The sequence below is a fragment of the Passer montanus genome, unplaced genomic scaffold (genome assembly GCF_014805655.1).
Source record: "Passer montanus isolate IOZ18808 unplaced genomic scaffold, ASM1480565v1 scaffold39, whole genome shotgun sequence".
NCBI lineage: Eukaryota > Metazoa > Chordata > Aves > Passeriformes > Passeridae > Passer > Passer montanus.
Genome location: NW_024368707.1, coordinates 6151459 through 6169308, shown reverse-complemented (window position 1 = coordinate 6169308; position 17850 = coordinate 6151459). Strand labels below are relative to the sequence as shown.

General features: G+C 44.6%; 2 protein-coding genes across 3 annotated transcripts in view; one reads left to right on the top strand and one right to left on the bottom strand.

Annotated features, from left to right (window-relative positions):
* The first annotated feature begins 6720 nt into the window (after positions 1-6720).
* DUSP12 (dual specificity phosphatase 12) lies at positions 6721-9982 on the top strand. The gene is given in 5 exon segments (XM_039717832.1): positions 6721-7024; positions 7026-7174; positions 8204-8300; positions 8689-8875; positions 9385-9982. Coding segments are annotated over 5 exon segments (858 nt in total). The 5' UTR covers positions 6721-6761; the 3' UTR covers positions 9547-9982.
* A 223-nt stretch (positions 9983-10205) lies between these two features.
* Positions 10206-17850, bottom strand: part of ATP6V1A (ATPase H+ transporting V1 subunit A) — a 30641-nt gene continuing 22996 nt past the window's right edge. For both annotated transcript variants that reach the window (XM_039717830.1, XM_039717831.1), the window contains exons 13-15: positions 15859-15953; positions 14368-14539; positions 10206-12472 (exon numbers count right to left, since the gene is read on the bottom strand). In XM_039717830.1, the coding sequence (XP_039573764.1) occupies positions 12380-12472; positions 14368-14539; positions 15859-15953 (360 nt within the window). In that variant the 3' untranslated portion in view covers positions 10206-12379. The remainder of the gene's footprint in view (positions 12473-14367; positions 14540-15858; positions 15954-17850) is intronic.

Below are 17850 nucleotides of genomic sequence, written 5' to 3'. Positions count from 1 at the left end.
CCTCAGAGATCTTTTCCAGCCTAATTGGTTCTATGATTCTGTGAATCTGTGGGTTTACTGAAATAAAACAGGGCTTTCCAGAAAGCACCTTGTCCCAGACAGAAGAGCTGTCAGCAGAGATCCCAGACATCCTGCTCTTCCAAAGAGTTCTCTGTGGTGCACGACTGGCAACAGCCAAAGCAGGCACTTATCCAGAGCCTACAAGGACGGGCTCACAAGGATGTCAGAGCAGTGCTGCAAGAGTGTGCTACTGGAAACTCTGGCTGATGGGCTGTGGGAGGCTCTGAGCACACGGACAAGGATGATGGAATCACTGGACAGGAATTCACTTGGAGATGCAGTGTCATAAAAACCAGCTGGGGGTTAATAGTGCAGGGTGCAAGATCATGCGTTCTGGGGGCAAAAGTCACCATTTCTGCTGAGAACATAACGTTTCATCAAATACAGGGGTATCTGCCTTTTGTTAGGATAATCAGGACTCATAGAAGCAGGGAGAAAAATCAACACAACCTAGGGCAGGCCAGCTGACATAATCCTAGTAGAAATAAAAAAAGTACTTATAAAGCATTGGAAAAAAAAAAATCACCGCTACATCTGTTATACTGTTTGGCCATACACAGTCAAGAAAGATGAATTAAAACCTGCACACATATGGAGAAGAGCTGGCCTTGAATGGGGAAACTGGAAAGCTCCTTTTTGCCCAGCAAACACAACAGACTGCCTTGTTTCACCAACAAAGCCAAAGCGGAGCAGGAATATGGATAGGTTAGATAATTACTTATTTTATTCCAGTATTGCCCCACTGGGATAAATAACAGAAAACAAAATGACCCATTTAAATTAAAGGATAATATTGCACAAGAATCAGATTTGGGGCAAGCTACCATCTTGTTGTCCAATGAGATAAATAATGAGATTTCAGAGCCTTGCAGGAGGGAAGGGAATAAAACTAGGTTTAAGATGAAGCTAGAAAAGAAAATTTGTGATATGATTGATTGTGGCGGTATGGAGCTGGACATGAGGATCCAGATGTCTCTCAACACTTTTTCCCTATGTTTCTAAAATTAGAAAGAGGAATAGGGAACTCAAACAGAAGTAGTAGCACACATGAGAGAAGCATAACCACTTGTAAGGAAATGTCTCACTTGGAGATTAAAACAGTGAATGATCTCACCTCTTAAGCATATTTCTTCAGCAAGATTTCTGCCTCAAATAATATTGCCTTTTGACAACAACTGATGATTTTGGGCAGCATATTTTCTGTTGTCACATGGGGAGTAATTAAAATACTTATTATGAAATATTTTCTATTGGGAATATTTATTAGATACCAATATAGACAAAGATAAACTGCAGTAGATACTGCCATTATGGATGTTAAAGTATTAATCAAAGGAAGAAATGTGAACTCAATACTTTAAAGTTCATACTTTACGTTATTTGTTTAAAAGTTCTTGTTTCACAAAAACATTTTTAAACACAAAGAGGTATCTCCACTCTGTTTTAGAGTGTTTTCTTTATCCTCTGACTAGCAGACCTTGAGTGTTTGTCAGGGTAACAGCACAGTACTGTCTGCAGAGAACTTAGACCTCCTGACAATAAGCTTGTTCTTTTTAATTGCTTTTCACAAGTGCCACACAAAGGGTCCTTGGGATGGGAATTGGACATGCCATTAAAGCCGGCTGGACCAGGCTCCTAAGTAAATTGCAGGAATAATGAGGCATGCATCTTTGAGGAATGAATGAGCCCATTTACCCCTAAGGAGAATCTGCCTTCTGCTACACATCCACCTGTGTCTGTGCAGTGGATTATGGTGCCACAAGGACAGAAAACATGGAAATATATAGCTCCCTGCTGGGACAAGATATTGAAAATCATGGGCTCAGGTGCTGTGGCTGCTGAGGTGGCTGACACAGCCCAGACACAGCTCCAGGGTACAATCTTAATGTTTAGCAGTTATTTAGGACTTTCCTGCCAGCTCTAATTCTAAGTCTAGGGAGAAGTAATGGGTGAGCCCAATCTTTGCAAGACACACTTTCTCCAAGAGTGACTGGGATACAGATAAAATCCTGCCAGAAGACAGTGAGTGCTGGCAGCCACCATGCTCCTCTGCTCTTGGACAATTGTCATCTCTCCCCTCTCCCACAGCTGCTCCACCCCTCATCTCTTCTGCCTGTTCCTCCAGTGTTTCCTCCCAGCTTCCTCCCTCCTCCCCTCTCCTGGGGTGTACCCTTCTTCAGGATACACAGCACTGGACGTGTTTCAAAGGGTTTTCAGACAGAGGATGGAGAATGAAGAAGGATCAGCTGGCTCCTGGGAAGGCAGCGTGACAAAGGGGAAAGAGTCTGGGAGCTGCCAAAACAGAGGCAAGTACGGAGTTATGTTAAAACAGTGCAAGTTGTTCGTTTTCATCCAGTAAATAGGGCAGCAAATCTGGCAGAAGAAACTCACTTAAAAGCCTGTAAGTGAGCTCAGTGACCTGGCACTGTCAGATTAGTTTCCTTATGTGATGCATTGCTGAACGTAATGTGTCATCATAAATCTTGGTTGCTACAGCTGTTAAAGCCATAAAGTGAAGCAGAGTTATTAATACCCAGTAGTAGTAGCTGTCAGGCTCCATTCTGTAATTGAGCATCAGATCTGCAGTTGGAAAACTCTTCTTTTTTGTCTGACATGTGGAGTCACTGCATGTCTGCAGATGCCTAGAGAGTGGAGACAGGTAGGAACATCCCACCCACGCAGGGCTGTGATGAAATCCTCCTGCAGAGCATCAAGAGTGAGCCTCTTTCTCGGCTGTTTCTCTAGCTGCCTCTGGAAGTCTGAGGTTCTCTGCTAGGAGATGAAGCAATTCTTCCTCCTGATATATGGATAAAGATAAGCACATGACTATAGATACACAGAGCACAGTTATGCAGGGAACAGCAGCCTTTAAAAAATCAGAAGATAAATTTGCTGCTAGAAGCACCATGACTGCTGGAAATCCCTGCTCTAAGGGATGCGATGCTGCTGTGGAGGACTTCCCAGCTCCCACAGAGTTCTGAGCTCAGCAAAACACCCTTTCTCCAAGAGGCAAGAAATGGTACCAGGCCTCTTCACCAGCAGGACCCATGCAAAGTAAGTTCCTGCTGCATTTAGATGTGAGGAAGACACAGAAATCCAGAGCTGCTGTCTCTCAAGTATGGCTTTTTGAAGATGTCCCCACTACTTTGCTGTGTGCCACCCCTGGCGACCCGAGCTGTGGGCTGCAGTCTCTTCTCACAAATCTTCTGATGTACAGACCCCAAACTACCCAAAAGCCAGAAGGAACAGGGCCACCCCACTGTGTGATGAAAGATGCAGACAAATCCTTCTAGGAGGGAAGAGGGTGTTATGCCTCTGCCCAGGCTGCAGTGCTTTTGCTCCCATAGCAGGAAAATCGGTTTTGCTGGATCCTGGTTGTGCTGCAAGGATCCAGAGTAGGCAGCCCAGAGAAGGCTGGCATTTTCTTTTCCCTTAGGAAGCAGCAGGGCAGACACATGCAGAGATGGAATGCACTTGCTGGAGAGAGTGAGCAGCAGTCCATCATCTGACTGGCTTTTTCTTTGCACCTGAGCTCACCCCAACTGTTAATTAGTCACACGGTTTCCTGGAACCTGGGGGAGAACATCACAATTTTCGGTGGTAGAGGAGAAGAGGATGGGGGGAGGCGGAGGTGGGGGGAGAACAAGCATTTGCAAATCAGACTGAAAAGAAATATTTACTCTAATTTGGGAGTCATGAGCAAATTCAGGACACATCGCCTCAGGCTGCAGGTGTCAAACACAGCGAAGGGGGTGTGCAGAGAAACAGTGAGGTTTAGGGAGTGCAGTTTCAGTTGTGTGAAGCCCATTAGGTACAGAGCTATCTGTGGACTCCGCCTCAAGGACTTTGTACTTAACCCCACTACAGCTTTTCAGTTTGAAATTGCATCTTTTTCACATTCCCTCATTATCCATGGCTTTGGAAAGCAACATGGAGGACTGCCGTGCTAACACTACCACTGGACCAACCTCTTGGGATCCTGCATCAAGCCCTGCCAGGTTTAAGTTGCAGACAGTACTGTTTGCCCCTGCACATTCACAGATTTGAAGGTTAACAGAGATTATTAACCACACCTTAGTATTCACATAATACCTGGATAATATAACCATGCTGTAAAACTCATAGCCCCTTGAGTAACTTGCAGCTGTCTGCAGACTTTTTTCAGATCCCTCAAGAAATGAATAATCTGTGTTTTCCCCATGGTAATTTGCTACAATTGTTATCTGCTTTCACAAGTAAAGGTCCATATACAGTTTTATCTGGTTTTAATTTCCACCTGTCTTTCTTTTCAGTATGTATGCTTTTTCCCCCTGCTGTTACTGGAAATTTGCCTGCATTTTTAAATGCTTTTTCAGTAAACCTTTTGTTTCTCACTGGTGGCAATGGCAACTGGAAGAGGACATTTTGCACATTTATGTAGCTTAAAATAATCTAAATGAGATCTGTCAGAGACTCCCCTTGCTCAGATACACAGGCACACCCTCTTGGTCATGTTCATGCAGTTTAGAACTGATCCATCCAAAGAGGGGATCTGCCTTTCCCTGGAGCAGCTTTCCTGCTGGACTGCTGCACAATCCCACAGACACACAGGCACTAAGGCAAGCATGGGAGGTGAGGCAGGATGGCAGCAAACTTCAAGCAGTGCCCTTGCACTCTTGGAAACCTCGGGGCCAATCTCAACTACAGTCATCTCGGTCTCTCAGTGGGTCACCAGCAGCGCACGGAAACTCCACAGCTCTGGAAGCTGCCGTCCCACTGCCCATCTCCCAGTAAGAATGGCAACTGGTGCATGCAGTCTGCTGGCACTGGTGAGGAAATGTCTCGTGGGCAGCATCCTCAGCAGCATCTCTGTGGTGGCCCATCCCTCCTGCAGCATGACAGCTGCTCCATGGCTCCGCAGCTCCATCCGCCTCTCCTGCAGGAAAGGGATAACAATCTCCCTTCCCACCAGGTTTCAGTCTCACCTTACCAGGTGTGAGGTGACTGCCAGTCTCACCTCCTCTGTGGCTAGTCAGCATCCTGCAAGCATCCCAGAGACCCTTGCAGATGTTTTTGCAACAGTTTTGCCTACAGCTGTCTTGCACGGAGCTGCACTAGAACAATCCCCCAGTGACAGTAATTAGGAATTTTAGGCTCTTCTATCCCATGTAGTGGAGACAGGGTAAGGTTCTGTGTCCCAGCCATGGAGAGAGCATAGCACAGATCTTTATAACAAAATGTGGCATTTTGCCATGATAAAAAAGTGGATGGAGCCAGGCTCTTCTCACTGGTGGTAGCCAGTAGGACATAAGCAGAAACTGATGCACAGTTCTTCCTCCTGACCACGAGGAAGAACTTTACTGTGTGTGAGATCACGCACTGGAACAACATGTCCAGAGAGATGTGGAGTGAGACAGAAAACAGCTGGAAAACAAACTTTCTAATACAATTTAAAGTATTAGAAAGCAGGGATTCTTTATTATGAGTGCACTGGATACCCAGAAGGTATCTTCTCTAATATAGCTGTGTCCAGAATAAAATCTCATCATGACCATACATATTCATTGCAGTGTACTTCCTATACAGAAACATTACTTTTCCTAGAACTAATTTGCATGGATCCAACTCAGAAGTCCTTTATGGTCCTAAAGGGTAATCTAAATCGGTCTGTGGTGGTCATACTCACTGAGTGGCCCCGAGAGGAAAGCTGATGTCTTTATGAACAATTTGATGAGTGAAGGTATGGGTGTTAAAATCTTTGAAATGGGTCTTAATGTTTCTGCCAGTTTTGGGCAGCAGAGCCCAGAGAACTTGGCTCCTGAAACAGACAAGACTGAACTTCTGAATTTTGGGGTGAAATAGTAGGTTCAAGGGGGGGATATGTGTTAGGCAGTTCAGGAAGGCTGTATCTTCCCTGTACCTTGGCAATGGGGAAAGGAAGAGGGCAACATGTGGCCGGGAGTTTAGGACAAAAGGTGGCTGTGCCCTCCGAAACCTCGAGAAAGCAAACTTTGTAGGTGTGTGCCCCAGTGAACTCTCCCTTTATTCAAACAAAGTTGCCGGACATCTCTGTCTCCTTTTTGGACATAAGCATCTGGCATTTGTGGATTTTCCTGACACCCCCAATGATGCAGATGACCTTGGCTTGAACTTCTTTTAGGGCATGCACTGATGCTTCTTGTTACATGGCTTTGCCACAAAAGCCACTATATTCCTCGTTATCTGTTTATCCACTGGTTCCAGCTATATTTAGCATCCTGTGTGTCTACTTTTATACTCCTTTATCTATTTTGCTAGTTAGTATTTAAGTTCTATTTAGCAGCTTCAAGGGGAACTGAAAGCTTCTCTTCTCTGTGTTGTCTGTCAGGAGTCTCCCTCACTGGAGATACTCCAGAGCCGCCTGGACACAATCCTGTACCGTGTGCTTTTGCACGACCCTTCTTGAGCAGGGAGGTTGAACCAAATGACACACTGTGGTCCCTTGCAACCTGACCGCTCCTGTGATACAAGTTCTTTTTCTGAGCATTTTTAGGGAGACAGAGGGGTGGGAGGAAAAAAAAAGACGAGTTAAGACAGACACTCATGGACGCGGCGAGGAGAGACTCGCCCCAGCAGGCACAGTGCGTGACCATTACCACGGAAATTATTATTTCCACACTGGCAAGGGAAGCGGAAAGCGGCGCCGTGCCGGGGGCGGCGCTTCCCGCCCGGCTCCCGCGGCCATGGCGGCTCCCGCCGGGATGGTGCCGGTGCTGGCGGGGCTCTACGTGGGCGGCGCGGAGTCCTGCTCGTCCCCGGAGGCGCTGTCGGCGGCGGGGGTGGTGGCGGTGCTGACGGTGGACGCGGAGGAGCCGCCGGCCGTGCCGGGCGTGCGGACCATGCACGTCCGGGCGCGGGACGAGCCCGGCGCGGACCTGCTGAGCCGCCTGGACGAGTGCGCCGCGTTCCTGGGCGCGCCCGCCCGCCCGGCCGGGGCCCCCCTCACTCACCCCGCTCTGCTCTCGCCCCCGCCGCAGGGTGAACCCCGGCTTCCAGGGGCAGCTGAAGCTCTACGAGGCGATGGGGTGCGCCGTGGACACCAGCAGCGTCCTCTACAAGCGGTACCGGCTGGAGATGCTCAGCGAGAGGTTCTCCGGTGAGTGGGGGCAGCGCGGGTGCGCGGAGCAGTCTCCCAGGCCGGGAACAGGCTGGCCCGGAATGAACCCTGTCAGAGGGGCTTGACTTCGAGTGTTGCCCCCAAAGCAGCCCAGCCTGCACTTGGCCAGGGCCAGCATTCACGTTCTACCAGCCCTAGAGAATCCCAGCTCATCAGGGGGGGGAGGAAATTGTGCCTTTGAGAGAGATGTGTGGGAAATAAGGTCTGTAAGGAGCTGCGCTCTTTAGAGCAAAGTGCAAAAAAGTGGTGAAGGTCAATTTGATATTTTTCGTGATTTTTACATCCCTCGCAAAGCAAACAGCATCCTCAGAAAATATGTCAATGTGATGAAAAAAATAACATGCAAAACTTCAGATAAAGTTGAAATGCAAAGTGCAAAAAAGTGGTGAAGGTCAATTTGATATTTTTCGTGATTTTTACATCCCTCGCAAAGCAAACAGCATCCTCAGAAAATATGTCAATGTGATGAAAAAAATAACATGCAAAACTTGAGGTAAAGTTGAAATGCAGGTAATGGAGTAAATTTTCATAGTTTAATTTGCCAAAGATATGTGTGCATCGGTGTAATTTTATAATAAAATAATAATCTTCAGCTTTTCTTGCAAGATCTCAGTGTTGCATACTCAGCATCACAGTGTTGTTGCCCTTTATGTATCATTGTCCTTAGCAGTTCTCATTTGCAAGCTGACTTTCTGTATTTTGGGCACACAAACATTGGCACAATTGCTCAGAAACCTCCTCTGCCTTTACTTTCTGCTGAAGTAAGAACATAAAGCAAAATATCATTATTTTATCATGGTTGAGGCCATAGCCTAGATCCCAGGTCTTTGCTTTAAGCAAATCTCAGGCATGGCGGGATGAGGCTCTTGGTTTTAGCTTAATGTATTGGAATTGGTGAGAGAGCAAATGAAAGGGAAGAAGGTGGCTCCTGCAGGCTGTGACTGGAGCACAGGAATGTAGCGTGGCTGAACTGATCTGATTCACAACATGGTTCTGACTCCTCTGCAGAACCTCAAGACTTGCCCCGAGAAGTCTTTGCAGTTGATCCTACCACTGTATGTCAGACTTTGAACACAGAGGTTCTCTACAGATGCAGGAAATGCAGGTACTTTATATATTTTTTAAAATATGTTTTTTTTTACATTTATAAAATACTTTCTCCTTAAAACGGCATTGTGAAATCTACTAAAGAGTAGAATAACCTGTGTAAATCAATGGGTATGTTATTGTTGTCAGGTCAGGGATGAGCTGTTGCCTAAGTTTCCATACTGTGTTTGCAGGGAAAAAAAATCGAAAGTACAAAATAAAAAAAATTTTGTTCCCTGGAGTGGTGCTTGTGAACCTTCTAGACTAATAAAAAAATGTAGGATTTGTACTCCTTTTTAATTATTCAAAATCAGGAGGCCCATATCCTTATTTTCTCTTGTCTGTAGATTTGCCCAGTTAAAAAACCTGTTTGTTTTACTTCTTTTTTCCCATGTCCTGGAGGGCAGACGCGCTCTGTTCCGTAGCTCCAGCATTTTGTCCCACACGGAAGGAATGGGACCGACAGCCTTTGCCCACAAGAGGATAGCAGAGTCTGCTCGGCTTTCTGGGAATGGCCAGGAAAAGTGCACCTCGTACTTCATCGAGCCCGTGCAGTGGATGGAGCCGGCATTGCTCGGAGTGATGGAAGGACAGGTGAAGTGGAGCATGCACTTTGAGCGTTGGATTTTTGGTTTGGGGTTTTTTTTGGTTTTTTTTTTGTGAAGGTGGAATTGTGTTTCTTCCCTGAAAGGAAAACCCCCACACAAAGTCCTAGGCCTCCCAGCCTTACTGATGTGAATTTTGCAGCTTACAGGCAGATGCTTAAATGAAAAATAGTCTTTCACAAGGAAATGAGCTGATGCTCTGCTTGAGCTGACAATACCAGCCAGGATCTTGGAGAGGGTTTATCTGCTGTTTGTTTCTATTATGAGAAAGATTTGTGGGACTTCAGAAGCCTGTTGTGGTCTCAGGCTGACCGAGTCTTTTGGACCCTGGTAAAACTGTCTTGGAATCCCACTAGGTCCCAGCAGCTGCATTTCCACACCCCACCTTCTGCCAGCACAGCTGCCTGCTACACCCCAGGGCTAAAGAGCCCTTCCAGTTTGGCTTTTTGGCCTGTTTTTAGCTCATGTCTTAGACTGAGTCCTGTGTTTTTCTTGCAGCTTCTGTGTCCCAAATGCACGTCGAAGCTGGGCTCCTTCAGCTGGAGGGGGGACCAGTGTTCCTGTGGCCGCTGGGTGACGCCGGCCTTCCAGATCCACAAAAGTCGAGTGGATGAAGTGAGGACGTTGCCTGTTGGTAACTTCCAGACTGCCAAAACGTGAACTCATCACTTCACTTGATGGATTTCTTAACAGCTACTGAGAACTACTAGTCCATGGTTGCCAGGAAATGAGCTTATGACTTTCAGCCCTTTGCAAGGTGGTGGAATGACTTGAACACCTTCAGTTTGCCGTATCTCTTAATATATTCTATGAAATACCAGAACACTTTCTTCAAAGAGGTGTTACAGAGTGGTCAAATCTACAAAATGGGCCAAATGTGATGTTTTTAGTGTATTCTTTATTTATGTGTTGCTATTCAGAGAAGGTCTCAACACCTTATTCAAAAGGAGTTGCTGTGGCCAGTAGTGCTGCTCAGCTTCTGATCCAAAGTGCCAAGTGCCCTCAAATGGTACAATTACAGTTGTTTTGCATGCATGGCAGCAAAATACAAACTTACAGTTACACTTCCCTTGTATTAAAAGTAATCCTAAAAATACCTGCCCTAAGAGCATTTACTACTTTGTAACTGTGCAAGCTGTAATGGAATGGGAGAACTGAAGTAAAGAGTCCATGCCAAATTACTGCTTGCAGTTTTGAAGAAATCCCTAAAGCAATGAGTAATTTTTTTGTTAAGCAAGCTGTCACCTTTTGTGATGGGCTGCTGTGTACACCACTGTGGCATAGGTTTGGTTTGACATAAGAAAACAGGACAGATAAAACCTAATTTAAATCAATTTTATTTTCATTGACTTGAACAATTTTTTTAAATTTATTTTTTTACACAATTTCCAGCAACGTACATTATGAAATATACAAGATAAAGTAGGTGGTGGGGTTCTGCCCATGTTGTAATTCCTCCCACAGCTGTGGAAGGAAGACTTGCAGGACACAGTGAACATCAGAATCTCAACACTGAAAACAGACACAAAACAAAAAGGACAAAAATATATATGAAACTTTAAACTGGTCACACTTCAGGGCCAGGTACAGCACAATAAATATTAGAACTGCATTATCTTAGACATCTTCTGTAAAGTTTATAACATCCTCTATTTAAAGAGATAAGAACATCTGGTTTCTAGCATGAAATGCTACATTGTACAGTGGTGAAGGGTACAAATGATGAGCCCAGCAAGGGCTTGGATGGTGACTACTCATTCACACATGCTCGTTGATAAAATAAGCAGCATACACCAAAAGTTTAGTGAGCTGTAAACTTAAGCGTTCACTACCAGAATATCAGCTGGAGGAGCAGTTTCTTTTCGGGAGAACCAAAAATAGTCAATCCCTTTAAGTTTCAGCTGGGCTCTCCCCTGACAAACAGTGGGTTGATACCATAATGGAAGTGGCAGCATTTGGTCCGTAGCACAAGATCCCTTTGCATCACTACTGTTCAAAGCTGGCGCCGGTGGAAATACTTCAGTGCAGAATTAACGCTCACGCAGGCACGGTGTCACCAACAACAGGTGCTGTCTCAGGACTAACAAAGCAGTAGGTGGCAGCTGGAACCCAGCTGGGCACAGGATGCCACCTGACACAATCGAGAGGGAGACTGGAGAGGATGCCAGCATCTCTCTCTCTTGCACTCTGGAGCAATGGGATGAGGGCTGGGCTCAGGGAGTTTGACAGAAAGGCTGCGCTCTGCTCATTCCTCATCTCAGTCTAGTTTTACCAATAAAAAATAGCCCAAGAGACAGCAGTTTCAGCTGCTTGACAGAGTGCTTCCAGAGCACAGAGCAGAAGACCAGAGCCACTGGTTTCTCTTGCATCGTAATCAACAAGGCAGGAGTAAATACATTTTGTACTCTTCAACCTTCCCCCACTCATCCCCTGCCCCCAGCTGAGCATATACATTCCTTTTACACAAGAACTGGGGACCTTCTGTGCCACCACCCAACAGGCCAGGTGAACACAGGTGGAGGAAGAAGGCTAAGCACGTGCTTTCCTTTCCTTGGCATAACCTGGGCATTGCACTGGGGGCAACTGCACTGGCAGAGCACCACCAAGGAAGGACCAAGGACCACACTGTGGTCAGCACGTGTGGCATCACTGTACCTTGCCAACCATGCCCTGCAGTACATGGCAGCATCACAAACTTCACAAAGTAAAGCAGCTGAGTGTCAGGAAATTTTACAGGATGAAAGGGAGCCAAGAAGGTAAAATTCTGCTGGAAGCTGAGCACCTGTGGCTTTGATTTTAGCTGATGCTGAGTCCAACAGTCCTATCTGCATTAAGTAGGAAGATAAAATTGTATTTCTCCAGTGTACAAAATTATACCAGTCACTTGCATATGCTCATCTTCTATTTAGTCCCTTCTTGAAGAGGACCAGAACTACCACATTTCAGTACCAAAAGACTCGGTTGAGAGACTCAGAAATGACAGAGTAGTGAAGAATTTTTGGTTGTATCAACATGTCATCACAATATGGTCAAAAATTCTGTTTGAGAACAGGGAGTTCTATGTCTGATAGTCACTTAGCAAAGTGGCAGGTGTAAATGCCCTTCCCACTGCCAGCTCGCAATGTACTGCATGAAGACCTACACCTCCTCTGCCAGCACAGCTCAACTGGTTACACCCCGAGGGGAAGGACTGGTTACCAGGAGAGCTGGGAGAGGAAAGGTGAAATTTTTCCCACCCTAGAAGTGTACAACAGCATTTCCTCACTCAGCCAGGCCCATTCACACATCACTCACCACTTTAGACGCACAAAGCAATGCCAAATACAAACTAAGAGGAATGTTTCTTGTAAAGACACTCTCTGAGTATGAACAGGGGAAACATAGGGTTATTTATCAACTCAAGTACTGTTGCATCATTCTTGTAAGGGAGGGAAGCAGAGGAGCTGAGATGAGGAACTGAGAGGACAAACTGGAGTGGTCACAGAGGTCGAGTCTAGTCTTCCAGACTGCGAAATGCATTCTGCATATCCTCAAACAGCTGAGCATAGTCCGCCTTGATTTTTGTTTCACCATCTTTGACGGGGTCCTGAAAGAACACAGCAAGTAAACAGATCCATCAGGAAAAGCCCATGGTAATTAACTCAGCCCTGGTTTGCTACTGCTGTAACCTCTTGACCTCAGGATTAACACTTGCCAGCTGCAGAGCAGGCACCCTTAGCTCTGTCTTTGCATCATGTCTGTCTCCCTCACCAAGAGCCACAGGGTTTAAATCTCATTCTCTTCCCACATTAGTGAGCAGGCAGAATGGGTACTGGAAAGAGATTTATTTTTTTTCCATGAGCAGTGGTTACTGCACTGTAAAGCAACTGATTTGGAAAGCAAGCAAAAATACTGAGGGTCTTGGTTAGTGCTGTGTGTTTTAAGAGCTGCAGTGATTAATACCAGCTCCTATCCCCACACCAAATGCAGTGCATCCACATTAAGTGGAAGAGTTACTCTGCAATTACTTAGACGTTGTTTGGTTCAAATTAAAATGTATTGTGTAATCATAAAAATATCAAAAATATCTTTGTACAGCTTCATTTTCTCCGAATATTTTTCATTAGACAAAGGCACCAAAAAAATGATCAGCTTTGCTCTGAGGCTGCAAGGTTTTCTCTGCAAGAAGCATTAACTGTCAGGCTGTGAAATCTGTTCAATGTCTTCACCATGCTCCTCTGAGTGCTAAGATCCTCTGGGTCAGTGCAGCTCTTGGTAAACACAGAGGCCTTACATGTGTGGATGCACTATTTCTTACATTGTCTCTCCAAAGTACCCAAACCACAGGATGCAGGACATCTGAATCCTCACACCTGTCAGACTGACCTGGGGAATACAATTTTCCTTTCATAACCATTAGAGATCCAGCTCCACTTAACATGTATTCACTCTCTGGTTTCCCTTTTGCAGCCATGCTGTCCACTGCTCTGCTGTACTGCAGGTGCCTGCTGGTGGGCCAGGGTTTGTAGGGAGTATTTTAATTATTCTATCTACATAAGCAGCTCTCAAAGAAGCTCATGTCCCCAAGGGCATCTGGTTATGTTCTTGATGCTTTGAGAATATATACCAGGAACCCACTTACTGCAGAAACAAGCCAGTACCCTGCAGGAACAGAATACACTGGCATGGCAGAATATTTAATTCTAAACATATTTAATCCACTGCTACTTGTTCTTCAAAGATTTGCAGTATTGACTTACATGAGTTTTAACAGTAAGCATTACATTTCATAAAGGAGATCAGTCAGTATCACAGGTTACCCACAGTCCTACCAGTAACTGCTACACCAGCATACTCTGGAGGAGTTTTAATAAAGATGTACCCTAAAATGACAGCTTCTGAAGTTATCCAGAGCAGGTGCTCCAATCCACTTGTTTTGTCTTAAATCCATGCTAAAGTTACTCCTCCCTTCCTCTCCCCACTTCCAACACTCTCTTTTATATTAGAGACAGGAATAAGCAGCCTAAAGTTCAAATCCAGGATAAACTGAATTATAGAAATGTTAACTGAACTATTGTAAATTAAAGTTAAGGGAAAAAATGCTTCTGCAATAACATATGACATGTCCCATGTTTGGCTTCAGGCTGCTTCTCTCTGACAATAGTCTCCTTAGAACATTACAATATTTTTACAGAATTTTATCACAAAACTCCCAAAGCAAACTGGAAAAGATGCTTGTACTGTTACCATGACTATATGTAACACAAAAGAGACTGCTGAAGGTGGAGTTGCCAAGGCTGTGCAGTCATCATCAGCTGAATGGATTTCTGCACTGACCATTCTTGTGCTCATAAACCAATTCTTTACATCTTCAAAATGATGGAGTAGAGTCTCTATTCACAGACCTTTACCAAAGATCTTTGGTAAATACCACTGAGTCATCCTTCCAGAGGCCCTGGAAGCTCACAGGAAGCAGGACAACCCCCTTCCTTACAAACATACCTTGAACTTCATGGAGGTAAGTCTGTAGAGGATTTCGCTCATGTTCTCTCGGATGATGGACCACGTGATCTTATTGTCACTCTGAGCTGTGGTTTCTACAGCACGGCGTGCCATGTCATAAAATGCAATCATGTTGGAAAGCATTCCCACTGTTTTATAGAAAGGGCAGAACCTGATGGAATAGAAGAGGACCTGTCAGGTATCTTGGAACAGTTATCAGCATCCTCCCCTGACAGAAAGAGTGCCAGCCCACTTTACTCCAGGGATTTTTAAGGTATACTGCCAAAGGAGAGGGGGTGCCTCAAATAGGTCCCACATTTTTAAATAGTCAAATTGCAGGCCAAGACAATCATCCTGAAGCTGACTGAAGTTGAGGTTTCTGAAGCAGTACCCAAACATTCAGGCAAAACAGGAGTGAACAGGAACTGCTGCTCTACAAGTCTCACATTTCAATCTGTGCCAATGCTAACAAGTAAAGGAAAACAATGAGCAGCCAACAGAATTCCTCCTTCCTGTTTTGTCCATCCAGGGAGCAGGCTTCCTCCTAACAGGCTGGGATGACAGCTCTGCAAGTTTCTTTGCTCACAGGAAAAGGAATTTCGAGCACACAAGAGCAATTCATGCAGTTCCATTTTTAATGGGTAGGCGAGTGCCATAAAAGGTGCCTCATTAATATTTATGTGCTACTTGCTATAGCATACACACATACCTGTCCTAGTAACCTGATCAAAGGCAGAGACTGTGACAAAATGATGGATGTCAACATTTCTAGTGATGAATTACTATAGACTTCCTGATCTACCTGGGCTGGGGAGTGAGATGAAAACAGACTGTTACAAAATGATGGATGTCAACATTTCTAGTGATGAATTACTAGAGACTTCCTGATCTACCTGGGCTGGTGAGTGAGAAGAGTACAAAAAGGCCCCTTGTCAGGCTGTTAAAACACAAGAATAGCATGGAAAGAAGAAGAGTTCACTAGGGAGAAAGAGAGAGTTGAAATACAAAAAGGCCCCTTGTCAGGCTGTTAAAACACAAGGATAGCATGGAAAGAAGAGTTCACTAGAGAGAAAGAGAGAGCAAGGGTTTTTTTGATGGATCAAACTTACTCAAGAATTATGCAACAGTAACTGAAAACAGATTCTTGCAGTCCCATGTGTATTGATGGGATAAACAGGAAGACTTTAGATGTTGTCTATGAAAATAAAGCAGTCCTGTCCTCCTCCTCAGACATTCTACTGCAGAAACACTGGCTAACAGAACAATAGAGGAGGTCCTGGGAACCCCAAAGGGTTCTGCTTTCAGAAGGTGTCTGCATGCCTTGGGTAAGACAATGTGAATGCACTGCTGAATGAGCTACCTAAGCACAGTTCTTCCGCTTCTTTACAGGCAGTAACATTAATTTCTGCACTGGTCAGCTTCCATGTGAAATAACCATATCAATCCAGACAGCACAGAACTAAGAGGGCAGAGTGGCCAGTCAGATCTCACCTGTCATAAGGAGTGTAACCATTCTGCTGCAAGAAGTCATCTTTTATCAGCTTGGCAACCTCCAAGGTAATTTTATCTGTTTCTGCCAAGGAAGCCTAGAAAAGTAAGGTAAACAGTTAGTTTAGTACTCAAGTCCATGAAGACACGTGGCCAAGAACATGTCCTGGCCAAGTACAGCTGTCTTTCAGTACCTGTCTTTCCACCCTCCTAAGACAGGATTAAGCAGAACTCTGTCTTTTGGGTATTTCTCACTCCCTTCTATAGAACAGCAAATTTAACTGATTGCCAGATTAAGATGGGCCAAACAGTAAGTCTGCTTTAGGTCTATCTGATGATAAAGGAAACTTCCTTCCCACTGTTTCAGATCATGGAAAAGCCACCAGACACTGAAAATGCGAACAGCTTTGCTATGAGATACATTGAAACACCACCCTCCTACATAAAGAGAAATTAATTTATATCTTCCTCAACCCTTATGGAAGAAAGACTAGATCTCAGCATGCTAGATCAAGAAGCAAGCTAAAGGATTTGGTACTAGTCTGCACCATTACCAATGTCCTTTTCCCACCTGGCATTCAAGAAAAGAAAAGGATTGATGTAAATGCCTGTCATACTCCACAGGAAAGCCACAACTGCTGCACACTGCTACTCTTGGCACCATGTGGCTCTTGGTTGCTCTTCTTCACCTTCATCATCCTTTTGCTAAAGGGGCCTGATTAAGCTTTAAGTAGCCCAACTTGCTTTCTAGACAGGAAGTTTGAACCTTCTTTCATGAGAAGGTCTAACAGAATTCAGAGCTAAAAAGAAAAAACTATACTGACTGTACTTCCACAATTCCCCCTTTCTAAAGACTTGCTGCAGTTGTTAGCCAAGCCCAGACAGAAAGGAACTGTCAAAAATAACATCTCTAAGAAAAAAAAATCACCAGTTCCAGTAATTCTATCATGAGAACAATGCCTAGTCATAAGTACTGGCTTATGAATATCCCTTCCTCACTGAGGACCCAATCCTACCCTCCTTTGCAAACCACTCTTTCAGAAGATGGTTTTGTAAATAGAGAACTGCAGAAAGTCCTATGACCCCATTTCCTTTTCTTCAAAGACACATCAAGAGAAGAGAGCTCCACTAGGCAAGATCTGATGAAAGGTCTCATCCTGGTTGGACTAGAACATCAGTGAAGAGACAGAGCATCATGAGCAAACTTCCTCCATGTAACTGTACTTAATACATGTTACTACACACTGCTACAGCTCTGTAAATCATAATATCTCATGTGAACATCACAAAATTAAACTACTGTCAAGTATGTGCCAGGAACCTGCCAATTATCATATTTACAGTGCTAAGCTGAAACACAGTTTTCACTGGGTCCTTTCTGAAAGCTTTCAATGGAAATTCTCCTGTCCAAGTTTAGCTTTCTCTTCAAAACATTGAAGTGAAAAAAGGAAATTAAAGAATGCCTGCAAAATGGAGCTATATGTCACAGGTTTCCAAAAGAAAGAAACAGATAATCACAAGTTCTTTAGAAAGCAGACTTCACGTTGTTTCTACAGGCCAACTAGTAAATGCCAACACCTCTGTCCTGCAGTTAACAACATGGTTTCTAATAAACTGTAACCCTTCAGATAACTTCAACAGTAAAGATGGGTTTGCATAATTTCTCTACAAAGACTACTTCCAATGGAATAGTACTTTAAGTTGCAGCAAAGGGCATTGCAGCAATTGAACAGAATAGAATAGAACACTGAAGCAAGTGAACCTTAAAGCAAGCAGTAGACATCCCAATATCATTTACATAAGAAAAGCAGCACCAAGCCAAGGTTTAGCAAATCTGAAAAACTATTTGTCATTAGAAGTCAAACAACATGTAGGAAAGTTGGAATAAAGCACAGTTTGAGGTGAGAGAATCTGACATCTGCCAGTGATCTTTTGTGGGCAATGCAGTATCCATCAGGTCTGCTCTAAGACATGGCCAAAAGCCTGCACTAACCA